Genomic DNA, 12,214 nt, shown 5'->3' on the forward strand with positions numbered 1-12,214 from the left:
TATTCTGTCAAAAAGATGAGACATCTTCCGTAATACAGAAGTGTTTGTGTAAAGTTTCCAGAGGTGCCGATTAACTTCTAAGAGATGGATCAAACAACAAGTGAGGGTCAACAAAAAAAGGTTTGGGTAGGTGGGTTCGGGTAGGTGGGCTTAATGCTGGCAAAGACTATTCTTCCCAACAGCCACAATCAAACATCTGCTTGGTTAGAAACTAGTGTGTCATTGTGAAACACTGAAAGCAAAATTAAAAACTGCCCATGCCTCTTAGGACTATTTGTCAGATAAGGGCCATGTAGGCAGGGTGTGGTGGCTCATGCCTATAATCCTAACACTCTGGGAGGCCAAGGTGGGAGGACTGCTTGAAGCCAGAAGTTTGAGACCAGCCTACACAACAAAGAAATACCCCCATCTCTACAAAATAAAATAAAATAAAAATAAATAAATAAATAAAATTAAATCAATTTTTTAAAATTAGCCAGCCATGGTGGCACACACTTGTAGTCGCAGGTACTCAGGCGGCTGAGGCAGGAGGGTTGCTTGAGCCCAGGAGTCCGAGGTTGCAATGAGCTATGATTACAATGCTGTACTCCCAGGCTGGGTGACATTGAGATCCTGTCTCTTTTAAATTTAAGACACACACACACGACTTATGTGAAAGAAAGAAAAAAAAGGGCCAAAGTAGAAGTGAGTCTGAAAGAAGCTCTCTGGTACCATAAGGTCTCCCATGGTACCAGTCATATATCTACCTCAAGGAATAAGAGTAGTTATGTTTGGGTAACCTTGAACATTCACGTATTTGTAGAGGTAGTAGAATGTAATGTGGTTACGTTAAATCTAAGCAATTACCTAAAAGGTAATAAAGGATGCTTAAACACATTAAGCACTAATGAAGAGACAAACAGGGAAGAGGGGTGGGCAGGGTTCTTAGGTTCCGTCTGCAAGATGGGTATAAATAAATACACCTTTCTGGAAGTTACCTGAAATAAGAGGGTAAAACTTTTACCATCACATATTGGTACACACATTGTCCCATATGGATAGGATTTTCTCCATTGTAAAAGATAACCCTAAAGAGAGTAAAAATATACTAAATTATTAAATACTACAGTATTGGATACCATCATGCAGCTTTCACTGGAAAGGGGGACCTAACAATATACTCTAAGTCCCTTTCTGTAAAATAATGAGGTAATGACTAAAAGGAAGGGCACAGAGGCCCTAAGAAGGCAAAAAAGGAATGGACATATTTAGCACCTACACAGAACTGTTTATGTGACCATCGATGTGCCACCTAGCACATCAGCTTCAACAAGGGCAAAGAGACACACCAATTTGTACCATTTACATAATAAAAGAACCCCAGCTACAAAAACTAGTAAGTCTGAATCAAATTCATGAGGAAAAACTAAGAGGCTCTGGCCAGGCCTCCTAAAATGTTGAGGGGTACTGGGGACGCAGCACTTCTTTGGCTAAGATACAGGTTAACTTGAAAAAAACTTGAAAAAAACAATAGAATACTTTTCTACATAGTCCTGTCTTACTTTTCAAATGAAGGATAATTAAGAGTCAAAACCTTAAGAAGGCAATACTGAATAATTTTAAAACAATCTTTTCACTTTCATTGATGTTAAAATAGATTTTTTTACACATGCATTTAATATTAAGAAACAGATCCAGAGAAAAATTTGAGTATACAGGCAATATTTTAAAAATTCAAGAGGTGCAAAATTTTAAGAAGTAGATTTACAACTGCCACAATTTTAGGTCATTTTTTTCAGCTTGTTAGTGTTTCCTTTCGTATGTCTATTAATTTTTCACATATCAGAAACTAGAATTCTGTAGCATGTTAGGTAAGACCATTCTTTGGTGGGAAGATAAATTAATCATGAGCATTAACCAAAACCCACTGTGTAAAACTACTATAGCTTAGTCTTACTCCCTGCTCAAGTTTTCTAAAACCTTCGTTACCGAGGTCAACTATAAATGAAAATAGACAAGGAGAGAGTTAAAAGCATGGCTACATTCCGCTACTGTGGTAAGTGGTGGATGTTCATTCAACATGTTTTTCTGAGTGATGGGCACTATTCTAGGAACTAGAAATACAGCAATGAACAAAACAAAGTTTCTACCCTTACACAATTGCCATTCCAGTGTCAGTTGTGATATCCTCACAGGGCTCAATGCTCCTAGTGTGACTTTTCCCCTATTGATGACCATGCACTGAAAAAGATAAAACAAATGGTAAATATAAAATTTTGTCACTGTCCTGGTTCAAAGAGATCTCCAAGTAATTAAAAAAAAAAAAAAAAAAAAAAACGAAAACCAGAAGCTATGTGTCTTTTCCATCTCTTTGGAAACACTACGGTCTGGGAGTTTTCAGGGTTCCAGATGCAACTTCATGATCAGTGTACCGCATTTCTCTGCCAGCTGTGGCGCACAGATAAGCAGCTAAAATATTATCTTTCCTAAGCAAGAAACAACCATTTTCTCCCCAGGGGGAAGAAAATCTAGTAAGTTGTAAGAATCCAAGCTGAACTCCAAGTGATAATCATTTCTGTATCAAAAAACCTGTACTCAAGGCAGGTAGATGGCTTCAGTCTAGGAGTTCGAGACCAACCTTGGCAACATGATAACACCATCATCTCTACAAAAAACCCACAAAAATTAGCTGGGCGTGGTGGCACATGCCTGTAGACCCAGCTACTAGAAGGCTGAGGTGGGAGGATTACTTGAGCCCAGGAGGCAGAGGTTGCAGTGAACCATCATCGAGCCACTACAGGACACTCTACTTGATAGAGTACTCTGTCTCAAAAAAAAAAAAAAGCAATCTTTACTGGTAATAAATCACTTGAACCAGCAACACTTAAGATAATTTCCACTATTAACAAGTGAAAACTCTCTTTTAATAATGACCAAAAGATCAATCATGTATAATTATGTAACTACACACAAGGTACAGAGTATGTTGTTTATTCTTTTACATAAATTGACCTTTTTAATGTGGGAAAGATTCTAAACACATTCTTCAAAAGAAGTTCTGCAATAGACAGAATCAAACAGTAGGTTAGTGATTAATGCTTAAAAATCACTTGTCTTCATTTAGAGGCTTTTCCAGATGTAAACCCCAAAATGTGAGAAAGCAAAAGCAAAGTAATTACACATTAACATTTTTAGACATTAGGCTGGTTGCATTTCACATGCACCTTATTGTTTTACACATCTCAACCGAGAAGAGGAAGCAGCCCTGATCATGTTCTCAGAAAAGATTAACTGGGAGTAAACCAACCTTAACACATTTCATTGGTTCCCTTTTAAATAACTTATTTCACAAGCATTTTCCTTTTAAACTTAACCCTTATACAAGAGATAGGGGGTAGGGGAATATCAGCCATATATAATATCTTTAGCACCAGAAGAGATTAAAACCAAAGTTCACATGAAATCTGCTAAAAAGGGTAAAAATTAAATTTTTAAGAATGAATATAAAACTGTATGTTCTGATTTGCTCTTTATACTCCCTTCTACATGCAGAACATATTCACTTTATACTTTTTTTCTTTTTCTTGAGATGGAGCCTTGCTCTGTCACCCAGGCTGGAGTGCAGTGGCACGATCTCGGCTCACTGCAACCTCCACCTCCTGGGTTCCAGCAATTCTCCTGCCTCAGCCTCCCGAATAGCTGAGATTACAAGCGCACGCCACCATGCCCAGCTAATTTTTGTATTTTCAGTAGAGATGGGGTTTCACCATGTTGGCCAGGATGGTCTCGATCTCCTGACCTCAGGATCCACCTGCCTTGGCCTCCCAAAGTGCTAGGATTACAGGCGTGAGCCACCGCACCTGGCCCACTTTATACTTTTAACTCAGATATACTCAGATATATCATTAACATGATTGTAAGGAAGTTCTTTAATCTATAAAGCTATTTTCTGAATCTATGTCCTCTATGAAACATCACACGGTAGGCATTATTTTACTATAAAACTTAAGAGTTTAAAATCTAATTTTATAAGGCAGCATTTAGGTTCACCATCTGAAAGAAATGTTCCCAGTCAAGCACGGTGGCTCACGCCTATAAACCCAGCACTTTGGGACGCTGAGATGGGCAGATCACGAGGTGAGGAGTTTGAGACCGGCCTGACCAACATTGTGAAACCCCATCTCTACTAAAAACACAAAAATTACCTGAGCATGGTGGTGCGCGCATCTATAATCCCAGCTACTCAGGAGGCTGAGGCAGCAGAATTGCTTGAACCCAGGAAGGAGAGGTTGCAGTGAGCTGAGATCACGCCACTGCACTCCAGCCTGGGCGACAGAGCGAGACTCCATCTCAAAAAAAAAAAAAAAAAAGAAAGAAAAGGAAAGAAAAATGTTCCCTATCTCCTAAGGGGGAAAAAAAAAAACCCTTATAATTTCAAATTTCAAAAGGGTTTTGAAATTATAACCCTTTTGAAACAAAAGGCATACTTAAGTCTGGGTTGTTCAGAAATCATAGAAAATCCAGGCATTCAAGCTTCATTAGAAATTAACTGAATTAAAAGCCATGCAGAATCATTTTATCCAAGTGCCAGAGGCAGTTCAATATTTATAATTGCTTTGGAAAGATCAGAAAGACTAGCTCCAGCCTCGGAAAAGGGTTTCCTAACTTTGGTTCCTTTGACTATTTCCAAGGTCTACCTTTGGGAATTTAACAGAAGGCAAATTCTTGCACACTCATTCATGTCTCGCCTCTTGCTCTCAGTTAACCTCTGGTGAAGAGGAAAGTAACTACAATTCCTCCTGTTCTCCCCAACAGTTCGCCCCAAATCAGTGTCTTCAACAGCAATGCCTAAATCAAATGGAAATAAAAGATATTCTAGAAATTCATACTTCCTTATGGAAACTTAAATTTTCCTAATTATAATCTTGTAATGACTTCCGCCCCTCTTAAACATACATAATTATATCTTAAATAACATTAGACCGACGACTCTCCCTCCTCCCTCATACCAATCAAAGAATAAAATCTTAATTTCATTTTCTTGGAAAAAAGACCAAAAATAATCAATCTCCATGAAGAGAAGTAGTTTTAAAAACAGGTTCTCAAGAAGTTTTTAATAAGGCTTAAATTAAGAGCTCCTATTCTTATGTACTCAACAGAAAACTAATCAAGGAGATAGGCAGCAAAGACCAGAAATGTGGAGTGTGTGCGTGTGTTTTGTTTTTTGTGGGTGTGTGTGGGTGTGTGGGGGTGTGTGTGTGTGTGTTTGGGGGGGCGGACAGAGTCTCACTTTATCACCCAGGCTGGAGTGCAGTAGCATGATCTCGGCTCACTGCAACCTCGCCTCCTGGGTTCCAGCGGCAATTCTCCTGCCTCAGCCTCCTGAGTAGCTGGGACTACAAGCGCCTGCCACCACACTGGGCTAATTTTTGTACTTTTAGTACAGATGGGGTGTTTCACCATGTTGGCCAGGCTGGTCTTAAACTCCTGACCTCAGGTGATCTGCCCACCTTGGCCTCCCAAAGTGCTGGGATTACAAGCATGAGCCAACACACTCGGCTTCTCTCTCTCTCTGTGTGTGTGTGTGTCTGTGTGTGTGTTTTAAAGACAGGGTCTCACTGTCACCCAGGCTAGAGCGCACTGGCATGATCATGGCTCACTGCAGCATCAACCTTTTGGGCTCAAGCAATCCTCCCTCTTCAGCCTCCTGAGTTGCTGGGACTACAGACACATGCCACCATGCCCAGCTCATTTTTACTGTTGTGGTTTTTTGTAGAGATGGGGTCTCATTGGTCTCCAACTCCTAGGCTCAAGCAATACTCCCACCTCAGCCTCCCAAAGTATTGGAATTACAGGCATGAGTCATAGCACCTGGCTGGGTTTTTTGTTTGCTTTTTTTTTCTTTTTTTTTTTTTCTAGACAACACTGGGCAGATTTCATGATAAAAACATATCAATATCTTTTTGAAAGGTGCAAAATTTGCACTGCTTATTCTAATATGCTTTGTTTGTAGATCTTACCATAAAAACACAAATCTCTAACCCTCATCCTTTTTATATTATCCCTCTCCCTTCACAGTTGCCTAAGAGGTTTCTTTTCTAGGAACACAACTTAATTTGAAGGCTGGCTTGCCATCAGAACTCAAAGAGTATGCCCATGTATAAATAAGCATGCCCTTCCTATTTTGTGTAGGTATTTGAGATATTAAACAAATTCTAGAAGACATTTGGAAGTAAACGAAACTCAAAAAATAACTATCAGTATCTCAAACCTAGCTAACCTGCATAATGCTTATCAGTATAAGAATGTTTTATTTTGAATGTTAATAAATGTTAATGTTATTGTCTCCCCATCTGTAAACAAAAAGATTCTTAAAAGTTCTGGCTCCTGCCACACAGTTTTATGCAAAATAATAAGCATCAAAAATCGACAAGGACCAGAAAGCTGAATGAAAATGCAGACCCATCCTTTAAGCATACAACTTAACAATAAAAAGAAACAGATTTGAATTAACTGCTGTCATCACAACTGAAAACTGTCCAACTCTAGCTAGCCAAGAGGTACATTCAAAGAGAGACAAAATTCAAATAGTAGAGGCTATGTGAAATGAAAATAATCCCCTCTTCCATTGGCCTAGTTAAAATTTGTATTCTGGCAATTAGGTAGGGGGCTACTCATATTTTTGAAAGCACGCCAGTAAAAACCCCAACAACCTCCAATAATCATGCACCACAATGCAGGCTCTGTTTAAATGATGAGCTCAAATACCTACTCTTTCAAAGCAATTCTCAGATTACTAAATGGCCAAAAGACCAGAAACTGTCTTGACCTGAACACCATCTTCAATTCAACATATCCCCAGAAAAGACCTACCTTTTTAAAATTAGTAATATTTATCTCATGTATACTAGAGGAATACATGTGACTGCCATCCAAATACACACAGTAAGAAAATCAACTTTTTCAGCTAAAGCCAAAAAGTAGAATTCATCGACATGCTTTACTTAAGGAAGGCAAAAGTACCAAGTTAAATCAGAGCTAACAAGTAGTAAAAGGAATTTCTCCCCATATGCTTTTAAGTAACTGCATTTAAATCAATGACTCATAAAAATGCAGACAGACCAAACCTTGAATTTAAAAAATTCTTACACTATCATTTTACTTAACTCCAGAAAACTGGGAGGCAGGGTTGTTTGTTTAAAAAAAAGCATACTGGCTAAATTACTTTTCTCATAAGAGGAAAAACTTTCTCAAACATACAGCCTAATAGAAACCTATCCTCATACATTATGGAGTATATACTAAGTATATTGTTTATATATCAAAAACTTAAGCACTACACAATTCAGCATTTAAAAAAACCAATCCACACCGACAAGTAATTGGAATTCTCAAGTTGCCAACAAGCCTGTGAATTAAGAATAATATCACATTTCCAAAGTCAATCTGAGCTACTTATTTTTCTTGCATTTTCCAACATAAAAATCATTTGTCAAAGGAGCTAATGTCCGAAAGAGGAGAAAGAAATAATATGTTTATCCAATCTCTCTGGTAAAATAAGACCTGTAATTGGATAACGGATTCTGTACTACTATTGTGTTTAGTCAAAACATATATATATGTTAAAATACTGGAAACGTAAGAACCTTGGGAAGAACTTACACTTTTTCTTTTCTAATGATTTACATCTTCAACAGTTTCCTTACATCTAACCTAAACCCTATATTCTAAAGATATAGTTATTTTTTCAATGGGAGTGCTCTATTACCAGTGTTTCCATGCTGAGGTATATATTATCATTGGTGATATCTGAGATTAAACAGAACATAAACAAGTATCTTTTAAAAAACTATATTTGGGCTAATGAGCATTTTTAAAATTTTACCTTTTATTCAATCTGAGACGCCATCAAATTCAAGACACACTATTAATTTACATACCGCTAGGAAAAAAAAAAAAACTTGTCCAATTCAACTATAACATGCCATTGTCTTTAAGATGCACTCCCATTAGGTATACAGATACTGCAAAAAAAATATGCAAGTAGTACATTAATGAAAGGTTTGAATGATACTGCCCTAATACTAATACAAATTCTTCATATACAGAAACTGCTACAAAAATCATTTCCTCAGGATTCTTTGTTCCCTCATTTTTCTTCATAAGACATTTTTCCAATCCATTCACAGTCTGAAACCATTCATGAACAGGCTTGACCTGGCGCACACGCAACAGGATCAGTCCTTCCCACAGAAATGATAAGCCTTTCTCTCGAGTCCTCAGCTACTAGCAGAGAGCTCCCCAAATATTCCTCGACCCTGACTGCTATTGCTAGCACAGGACCACAGATGACCAGATCACCTCTGGGTTGTCAATCTAGCACCTTTACCTCTATCCTAAACAGAATTCATCATCTGCCTCCCTCTCCTCTCTCTCTTCTCCCCACCACAGCTCCTCAATACTCCTTTGGAGCTCCTCACAGTTGTTCTAGGTATTCCAGTCTAGAAACCATTTGACTCTATTTCCAATGACAAAAATCTGACACCAATTTTCACTGCTTTCTTTGAAATGCCTAATTCTCATCTTTCCATTGCATGTTATCAGTATCACCGCCACATTTTCTATCAAATTGACTGGCAAACATTTGCTTAAATTTAATTAGACCTTAATTACTTTAGACACACACAAATATACACATACACACACAAGTTTTACAATTGACTTTATAACAGAACTACTCTGGTCAAATCTTTTAACACTCCCTGTAGTAGTCCTTCAACAGAAGTTTTCCCTAAAATTTCTCTCCAAAAAATAAACCCTCTGACATTCCATTTCCAAATTAAACAAGTTGAGAGTGCTTTTAAAATTTTTTCATGCATGAATTTTGTTTAACTGCTATTATCTTTGCCTGATTCCCTCACCCCACTTTATACACCTGGATAAGGCCCACGTGTCCTTCAATTCTTGGCTTGAAAACTTTCCCCCTCCCCATCCCCCATTTTAAAGACAGGAGTCTCACTGTGTTGCCCAGGCTGGAATGCAATGGCACGATCACAGCTTACTGCAGGCTCAGGCTCCTAGACTCAAGCAATCCTACTATCTCAGCCTCCCAAGGAGCTGGGACCACAGACATATGCCACCACGCTCAGCTACTTTTTTTTTTTTTTTTAAATTTTTTGTAGAGACAGGGATCTTGCTTTACCCAGGCTGGTGTCAAACTCCTAGCTTCAAGCTATCCTCCCACCTTGGCCTCCCTAAGTGTTGAGATTACAGATGTAAGCCACCGCACCTGGCCAGCTTAAAAACATTTTTACTGCAAAAGCTTCCCTGCAGAGTTCACTGTGCCATTTCAATATAGTTATTTTGATTTATAACACTTACTGCATGTCATTATAATTATTTACATATCTAGGCTGGGCGCAGTGGCTCACAACTGTAATTCCAGCACTTCAGGAGGGCAAGGCAGGAGAACGGCTGGAGACCAGCCTGGACAACATGGCAAAATCCCACCCCTACGAAAAATTCTCCAGGCCTCATGGCGCTTGCCTGTGGTCCCAGCTACTTAGAAGGCTGAGGCTAGAGAATCACCTGCGTCCAGGAGGTTGAGGGTGTAGTGAGTGGTGATCATCCCTCTGTACTCCAGCCTGGGCGACAGAGGAGAGCCTGTCTAAAAAATAATATTTAAACAATTCATTTCCAGAAATAAAATGTGGATATTGTATTTACTTTGATTATGGAGAAATCTGCTATTATAAATCACACACAGCAGCAATTTCGGCAATTAACCTACTTATATAGTTCATTCATTGTAACTGATGACTGAAATGGTATCTATTTAGCAAATATAAAAGTAAACACTTCTAAAAATAAGAAAAACTTAAATCAGAAATACATCAATTGAAAATAGCAGTTCTAATGAGTTTATATGTTCTGTGATCTCAGAGTTTGCAAAGATCTACTGCAAATAAAGTTTTATCACAATAAAAAGTCACTAATCAAGTGGCTAACATACAACATTAAAGATAACTGAGCAAAGTAGCTTGCAAAACTTTAAAATGCAACATAAGAAAAAGAACGGCACCTAATTTCCATAAGTCATTTTGCCTCTGCATGCCAAGCTACATATGTCCTGAGGATAACAGAATTTGTTTGGAAGTCCACAAATACTATCCTCTTCCAAATCAATTTGATCTCTATCTACTTCCTGTCTTCTTGTGGGGGCAGGAAGAAAAGACAGAAGTCAAAGTCTGACTTTTCCCCTTACTATTACCAAAAACAGGACTTCAAGTAAGGATACTCAATCTAGAATAAAACATCACAAAATTAACATGTAAGTCAGAAAGAAGTAAAAGTTAGTGCTCCCCTAAGCAATGACAAGTTCTTGGGGTAGAAAAGAGTAGTGGAGATAAGTATTAGATTGGTGCAAACGTAATAGTAGCTTTTGCCATCACTTTTAATGGCAAAAACCACAATTACTTTTGCACCAACCTAAAATATATTAAGATCTCAAAAGGAACCATCAAACACTGTTCTCGCTCTTCTGGACTCTACGACCCCTCTAGCTCTTGCCTTAAGTTGTCCACATGGAGGCCCGAAGCGGTGGCTCACGCCTGTAATCCCACCACTTTGGGAGGCCAAGGCGGGGAGGATCACCTGAGCTCACAAGTTCGAGACCAGCCTGGGCAACATGGCAAAATCCCGTCTCTACCAAAAAAAAAAAAAAAAAATCAGCCAGGCACGGTGGTGCATACCTGTAGTCCCAGCTACTTGGGCAGCTGAGATGGGAGAATGGCATAAGCCCAGGAGGCAGAGTTTGCAATAAGCCATGATCGTGCTACTACATTCCAGCCTGGGCAATCGAGCCAGACCTTGTCTCAAGAAAAAATAAAAATAAAAAAGTTGTCCACATGAAGGAGGTGTTGGGGGTGGGGGGTTGGGAGTGGGGAAGGGTAAGCAAAATGCCTAAACTAAAAGTCTATCATGTTCTAAGGCTACAAGAGCCTCATTTCGCTATATGAGACGTAGCAAAATAATCCTTTAAGTCATAGGATACAGATTCAAAGCAGAAGATCTGGAATAGTCATAACACACTAATTCCTTCCTTCCCTGACAAGCTCACCTTACCCAACACAATTCCTCCAAAACACTAGCTAAAATTTCTATGAACTTATAAACTTATATACTAAAAGAGTGGCAAATGTAGACAAGAAAAATACACACATCATGTGGACCAAGGTGTCACAGAAGGGTCAACATATCCAAAAACTAAAGGCATTCAAGATAGAAAATACCATTTTTGGTTTTGTTTTTTCTTTTAAAGAAATGGTGTCTCACTCTGTTGCCCACACTGGGGTGCAGTGGCACAATCATAGCTCACTGCAACTTCAGACTCCTGAGGCTCATAGGATCCTCCTACCATGGCCTCCCAAGTAGGTAGGATTACAGGCACTCACCACCATGTCTGGCTAATTTTTTTTTTTTTTTTTTTTTTGTAGAGATGCCACTGAATTGTACATTTTAAAATGGTTAAGATGGTAATAAATGTTATACATATTTTCCCACAATTAAAATTTTGTTTATTTTAAAAATATCTACTTATCCACGACACCATTAAGAAAATGAAAAGGAATGTCATGTAGGAGAAGTATTCTCAAATCAATCATCAGGGAGCCACAAAATGAAAACCACAATGAGATACCCTTTTACATCCACTGGACTAAATTAAACTGGCAAGAGCAAATGTTGGTGAGGACGTCGAATAACTGGAGTTCATACATGGCTCGTGAAGTGTGAAATGGCAATTACCACTTTGGAAGACAGTTTGGCAATTGCTTATGAGGTTAAGCATACATTTATCCTACGACCCAACAATTCTACTCCTGGGATAAATGAAAGCACATAATCACAAAAAGGTTTGGACACAAATGTTCACAGCAACTTTACTCATAATAGCCCCAAACTAGGAACAACCCCAAATATCCAATAAGTGATCAGATAAACAAATTGTGGTATACTTCTATAATGGACTGCCATACTCAGCAAGAAAAATGAACAAACAACGTACTGATACTCACAACATGGATAAGTCTCAAAAGTATTATGTTAACTCAAAGCAACAAGTTAGAAAAGAATACTGTATGATTCCATTTACATGAAGTTCAAGGACGAAACTAATTTTTAGTGATAGGAAAGAGAATAGTAGTTTGGGTTAGGGAAGAGAAAGACTAACCAGAAG

General features: G+C 38.4%; 1 protein-coding gene across 11 annotated transcripts in view; it reads right to left on the reverse strand.

Annotated features, from left to right (window-relative positions):
- MTMR3 (myotubularin related protein 3) overlaps positions 1-12,214 on the reverse strand; it is a 141,671-nt gene that overhangs the window by 73,336 nt on the left and 56,121 nt on the right. For 4 of the 11 annotated variants that reach the window (XM_007975371.3, XM_007975370.3, XM_007975369.3 and 1 more), the window contains exon 2: positions 2,136-2,220. The exons of 6 other annotated variants lie outside the window; for them this stretch is intronic. In XM_007975371.3, coding sequence (XP_007973562.3) covers positions 2,136-2,220 — 85 coding nt within the window. Of the gene's footprint in view, positions 1-2,135; positions 2,221-12,214 lie in introns of those variants that run through there. One more of the 11 variants, XM_007975374.3, reaches the window with a different exon arrangement.

Source organism: Chlorocebus sabaeus, chromosome 19 (genome assembly GCF_047675955.1).
Source record: "Chlorocebus sabaeus isolate Y175 chromosome 19, mChlSab1.0.hap1, whole genome shotgun sequence".
Lineage (NCBI taxonomy): Eukaryota > Metazoa > Chordata > Mammalia > Primates > Cercopithecidae > Chlorocebus > Chlorocebus sabaeus.